The following is a 6,645-nucleotide window of genomic DNA, read 5'->3' as shown; positions in this document are numbered from 1 at the left end:
GGGGCGGATAGGCGTACGCTCCTCTCTCTACATTCCTCACAGTGGATGAACCATCCACGTAGGCTTTAATGGCTTTAGGCATTGTATGTACTAGCTCTATCTATAAATTAATCAAAATCTGTATCACCCTTGTATGTATGTACTTTACCTAAATAAACATTTGATTTTGATTTGATTTGATTTGATAGGGTTCAGTGGACGAACCCTATGCACAGATACCATATGTAAGATAGGGATATATTAGCGCGTAATATAATGAGGAGAGCAGAGTGGGGAATATAATATAAGATTTTAGAGTATACCGACAGTTTTTGAGATTTTTTTGATTATTTGTTGTACTGTATATGGGTGCTGAAGTTCAGTCCATTGTCTATGTATAGGCCAAGGAACTTCCTTCATTTTTATTGCTAATGTTGATATTGTCTGTCTGAAGTTGAATTTGATGTAAGTAGAGGTACTGTAGATATACAGACATACATACATAATTACATACATTTATTTATATACAATAAAGTAAAACAAGTTGTGAAAGTAGTAGAGCCAATATAATTGTGTTGAGAGTACTATAACTAGTTACTAACAAGTACTAACGTACTAAGTACTAACGTACTAAGTACTAACTAGTTACAAAATTCAGTATTGATGTGACGACTTATACTGAATTTTGTAACTAGCTCATCAAGATTTAGCTAACTTGCTTAGCTAAATGAATTGTGGGGTTCAGTCCCTGAGCCCATTATGTGCCTCTGTAACCCTTTCCACTACCGCCCACAAGATGGGTATGGGGTGCATAATAAATGAACTAAACTGAGAGTACTAACCACCTACACCTGCACCTACAGGTACCTCACCTGACAATGAAAGATGGAATACCAACTGATGCATCAGGTGAGTATAATGGGTCCTGTACTCTGGTTCAAGTTCAGGTACGTTTCTTGAGACAATAAAATCCATCTCAAAGGGATAGAGTAGCCTAGGGGGGCATATTGGGGGGTAGAAATAGCCTAAGCTACTCTATCCCTTTGAGATGTATTTCTTTCTTGTCTCAATAAACATACTTGAACGTAGCCTAGGGGGCATATTACGGTGAAAATAAAAGTTGTTCAATTTTGTTAAAACTTTATTTACTAAATGTACATGGAAAGGGCTGCAACTGGTCCAATTTTCAGCATCGCAGCCTAAATAGAAAGGGAGAAAAAAATATACAATGTATTATGCAATGAATTTTCAAAATTCTCCAACACACACACACACACACACACACACACACACACACACACACACACACACACACACACACACACACACACACACACACACACACACACACACACACGTACGTGTCAACTAAAATCATTTCTATGACACTCAGATATCACATTAGCATATAATAAAGGATTTTTATAAGCAGTTTTATAAAAATATTTGTTAAGTGTAATGATATAATTTTTCAAAGTCCCCCCCCCCAAAAAAAAAATGCATTAATATGATGTTTATAAATATTTATAAAATCAATAAATGGACTTTGGATTAAAGTGTCTTATAATTATTGTAGAAGCACAAACAATAGGATCTGCCTCGAGTGAGCCAATAGGAGCTGCATGCCTCGTATGGACCAATAGGAGCTGCATGCCTCGTATGGGCCAATAGGAGCTGCATGCCTCGTATGGACCAATAGGAGCTGCATGCCAACTATCGACCAATGGACTTTCTGAAGTCTCACTTATGTTTGTTTTTAATCCACCAGAGGTGAGCAGCACCAGCGCGCCCGGGTTGAGTGGGCCCCTGCCGCCTGGGGGCCCGCTAGGGACCACTCCGGCCCCTAGACTCCTCCTCCCGCCCCTCCACGAGCTGCGGAAGAAGGAGACGGAGGAAATACTGAACTTAATCCTCCCGCCCAGGGAGTGGGAGGAAGCAGGTGAGAGGCCGGAGAAGAGTAAGGGATGCCAGCACTGAATCAAGTTTATTCCTGGTGGAGGCTTAATAATAAATTCACCAAACAAATGAGTGTATAGGGTGAAATAAGAACACTGCTTTCCAAAGCGGTGGGCTTTCTGATTATCTGCTAGATTAAGGACCTGCCCGAAACGCTGTGCGTACTAGTGGCTTTGCAAGAATGTATATACTGTACTATCCAATGTATTCTCACAAACCCATTGTACCTTCTTGTATATATATAAATAAAATAAAATAAATAAAAATAAAATGATGGAAGAAAACGTAGGTCTGTGGAGATGCGTCTAACCGCCTAACCTGCGCGCGCAACAGCCAGTGTTTATATAAGCTTTGCTCGCGGTCTGGTGGGTCCCTGTTCCCGCCACGCACTCAGCTGCTTCACTTACAAAAAGTTGATGTAGGATGACAGCTCTTATAGTTTGTAGTTTCACCAAGACCATCAGCACCAGTCCTAATAAAACCCTAGTCTTGGTTAAAAAATAAAAGCCACTCATTGGTGGATTCATTGTTCTTGGTGATGTGTTAGGGGAATATAACGAGTACCATAATAGTAGTATGAAGTTCCACCTCCCGGGACCTGCATTTTAGCTGAATGTGCTGACGTGATTAATTACTAATTATTCAGCCCATCCTCCTGTTTAGTTAGTAATTAAAGTAACGATGTTGACTATAGTATATACATGACGTAATGGATAATTAGAAAGCAGAAATCGTTATTGTTGAATTTTGACAAACCTGAAAAGGTCGTGTACTTATGTTGCAAAGACAACCTAAACTAACCTAACCTTCCTAGGCCTAATACACGCTGAAGCCTAATATAGTACATATATGTGCTATTCTAAGCCTAGGAATATTTGTTTTTAACTTTATTTTTCCGGACTATAAGGTGAATCGTACCATCTAAACAGGAGGATGTGTTATAATTGCTAGAGTCACTGGCTTTTCGATACATGATTTAGAATATGCATCATTCACACCAGTACACAGCACCACAGAGAACGATGTCAATTATTATTCTATATATATAGTCATAATATTCACTCTTTCCCAATATTTCTCCCTCTCTCCATATTTCTCTCCCTTCCTCTCAATGCCTCTGAGTATCTTATACGTCGTGATCATATTCCTATCACTTTTAATCTCTCTCCTTGCCTTGGGCTTGCCCTAGGTCAGCTGTGGGTACAGTCGGTGTCAACGACCCCGGCCACCTCCGTGGACGTGCAGCAGCTGCAGGAGCACCTCGACCTCCGCCTACAGGAGCAGGCGGCCTTCGAGACCGGCATCTGTCCGGTCCGACGCGAGCTCTACACCCAATGTTTTGGTAGCTTTTTTAGTAACAAGCTTAGGTATACACAGCAGTGTGCTGCTACCCTGTTCTATATGAGGGAGTACAGAGTGTAGATCAAAAACTAGTTATAAGTCTAACCTGAGTCTAACCTAACTGCTACCCTGTTCTATATGAGGGAGTACAGAGTGTAGATCAAAAACTAGTTATAAGTCTAACCTGAGTCTAACCTAACTGCTACCCTGTTCTATATGAGGGTTTACAGAGTGTAGATCAAAAACTAGTTATAAGTTCATCTAATCTCTCCATCTCGCATGGTGGGTTAGTCATACATTTAATCCGGAGAGAATATCCCTGAGGGTCACTAACACACTAGTTGTTGACCAGACCACACACTAGAAGTTGAAGGGACGACGACGTTTCGGTCCGTCCTGGACCATTCTCAAGTCGATTGTGAAGAGGTCCAGAGAGAATGGTCCAGGACGGACCGAAACGTCGTCGTCCCTTCAACTTCTACTGTGCGGTCTGGTCAACATACTTCAGCCACGTTACTGTGACTCATCGCCTGCAACACACTAGTTGTTTCGACAAGGATAGGAAACTGGCGGCTTGTGAAAGCTTCCCCCCATTTGTCCTGAGGATGTTTTCAAGCTGGATTATATAGTTCAGTTTTTTGGCATTTATTGCGTCGACGGGTAGGCGGTTCCATGCTTTTTCACCTTGTGGGTGAAAAAAATCTCCAGTTTTCAGTCTTGCACTGTGGCTCGTTGAGCTTGAAACTGTTGCTCCTTGTTTGTGTTACGTCTGACATGATATGGACTGAGAACAGATGATTTTTTTCACCCACAGGGTTATAAACCCGTGGAACCGCCTACCCGCCGAAGCCGTAAATGCCAAAAAACTGTTAAGTTTTAAAATCTACCTGGAAAAGATAAAGACAAATGATGGGGACCTTCGACAAGCCGCCGACTTCCTGTCCTCGTCGAGGCCACTAGGGTTAATGGCCCTCAGGTAAATCATGTAGAAATTCGAGTTTAAACAATTAACCTGCACTAGCAAACTCTGGGTAAAGCACAAGAATATCTTCCAGCATTTGTGAATGTATGAAGTAGTAACAGAGCTCATGGTACCTCATACCATTTGGTCTGAAACCATTAATAACAGGGCAATCACAGATATAATGTCCCAGCACTTGTTCACACAGTTTACAATTGGAATGTTCACCATTGAGGGATTCATTACCTGCAGCCACCTGCCATAGATATCTATATCCCAGCCTAATTCTGGCAATTACTATGTCACACTGTCTAGTGGATGTTTTGTGCGGTCCGTACATATAATTCTCGGTTCTAAACATGTCATAGCTCTTTATACTCGTGCTTTCTGGCCTTTGAGTGTCAGTAACTGCTCTTCTGCCATCCCTAATTTCCTGTAATATTACGGCTGTTACAACAGAGATTGAAATGCCCAGATCTAACTCAATTTCAGGCTTATCACATGCAGTTTTTGCTCCCTTGGACAACAATCATGCTGGACAACACCTATGTGAGATGGTGTCCATGCATATGAGACCGAAACTTTTGTTCGGTGTATTAATGATGCTATTTATAAACGATGTTTGACCATTCTTAGATATTTTGCATGTTGGGTTTTAAGTACTTGAAGAGTTGACTGCGAATCTTACATTGTTTACAGACGAGTTGATCAGACAAGTGACAATCAACTGTGCAGAGCGAGGCTTGCTGCTGTACCGTGTTAGGGACGAGATCAGGGAGACACTAGATGCCTACCAACGCCTCTATACCTCTTCCTGCGCTTATGGCGTTAGGAAGGCCCTCATGGTTGGTATTTGGTCCCTTATACATTAGTTCCCACGTTGATGCATGGTCAGTATTTGGTCCCTTATTCACTGGTACCCCAAGTTGATGAATGGTCAGTATGTTTTGGTTTGGTCAATATTTGTTTTGATGTACAAGTTGACGCAATTTCAGTTACTCCATCTCGGTAGCTGTCACCATTTGGTCACCACTTGGTCCGGGAGACATCTCCCGTCACGCAGGGTGCAGTTGCGCCTCCACAGATCTCCAGTATCATCTTTTGATACTGGTAATGGCTCGAAAGGGCCACCACTTACGGGCTATTCATGCCCGTGCCACCTCTTGGGTGGCTTAATCTTCATCAATCAATCAATCGGTAGCTGTCTTATCTATCAGCAGAGGTGCCATGGGCACAATCAGAGAACACTGTATGAACATCAGAGGTCCACGATTGTTCAACGTCCTACCAGCGAGCATCAGAAATATTACAGGAACAACCGGGGACATCTTCAAGAGGAAACTAGATTGTTTCCTTCAAGGAGTGCCGGACCAACCAGGCTGTGGTGGGTATGTGGGTCTGCGGGCCGCTCCAAGCTACAGCCTAGTGGACCAAACTCTCACAAGTCAAGCCTGGCCTCGGGCCGGGCTTGGGGAGTAGAAGAACTCCCAGAACCCCATCAACCAGGTATCAACCAACAGCCTGGTGGACCAAACTCTCACAAGTCAAGCCTGGCCTCGGGCCGGGCTTGGGGAGTAGAAGAACTCCCAGAACCCCATCAACCAGGTATCACGTACTGTACTACTCTCCGTCTCGTGGCAGTGTAATCTTCCGTAACTAACTAGCATCTTTTCCCATCCTCCACCGCTAAAATGGGAAGCGAATACGCCTTTGAAATCTTGTCAATACCTACATCATGAACTTCCCAAATGAAGACGGGTAAATGCTTTTCAGTACTGACAGATGCAAAATCTTAATAATAATTATTATTATTATTTGTATAAAATAAATGTGCGTACAAAGAATATAAGAGTAATGTACCATTGTAAGGAACAGGAGTTACACATGCTAATGAAGCCTATCACGCAAAGCGTTTCGGGCAAAACTTAATATAAACAAAAACTAAAGGTGTGAGGGGGTAAAACACTTAATACTAAAAGATAAGTTAACAAAATGATAACGTTAAAAGAAAATAACAAATGAATACAACAAAAAGGCGATACTTAAGGATGAGAGGCATAGGCTATTGCAGCATGGAGTCTGTAATTCTATCAACAGTACAGTAGTTTATTTATATTAATAACAATGGAAGTACAATGTGTAATTAAGAAGAGAAACTGGACACGTACAATTTTCTTGGAACATAACAGAGCATAGAGTAATATAGTATAATTAAAGTTAATGGGGCCAACACTTAGACTGTAGCATCTTGCATGTAGAAATACACTCCATAACTGCCATATTAACTGACCTTGCAGCAGATTAATAAAGAATAGGCTATAGGAGGGTCTTCAGCACAGTGGTCTACGTCCTTCGCTCACAATCGGCTGGGGCTAGGGGTGTGTTACATGTTATGTTGTTAAAGATTA

At 41.9% G+C, this 6,645-nt stretch overlaps 1 protein-coding gene across 1 annotated transcript in view; it reads left to right on the top strand.

Moving 5' to 3' along the window:
* LOC123769088 (33 kDa inner dynein arm light chain, axonemal-like) overlaps window positions 1–6,645 on the top strand; it is a 112,447-nt gene that overhangs the window by 100,335 nt on the left and 5,467 nt on the right. Inside the window, exons 2-5 of the mRNA XM_045760042.2 lie at window positions 843–888; window positions 1,748–1,918; window positions 3,125–3,277; window positions 4,937–5,082. Of these exons, the coding sequence (XP_045615998.2) occupies window positions 843–888; window positions 1,748–1,918; window positions 3,125–3,277; window positions 4,937–5,082 (516 nt within the window). The remainder of the gene's footprint in view (window positions 1–842; window positions 889–1,747; window positions 1,919–3,124; window positions 3,278–4,936; window positions 5,083–6,645) is intronic.

The sequence above is a fragment of the Procambarus clarkii genome, chromosome 64, assembly GCF_040958095.1.
Source record: "Procambarus clarkii isolate CNS0578487 chromosome 64, FALCON_Pclarkii_2.0, whole genome shotgun sequence".
NCBI lineage: Eukaryota > Metazoa > Arthropoda > Malacostraca > Decapoda > Cambaridae > Procambarus > Procambarus clarkii.
Note: the sequence above shows the minus strand (reverse complement) of the source record. Positions and strands in the feature narration are given on the sequence as shown.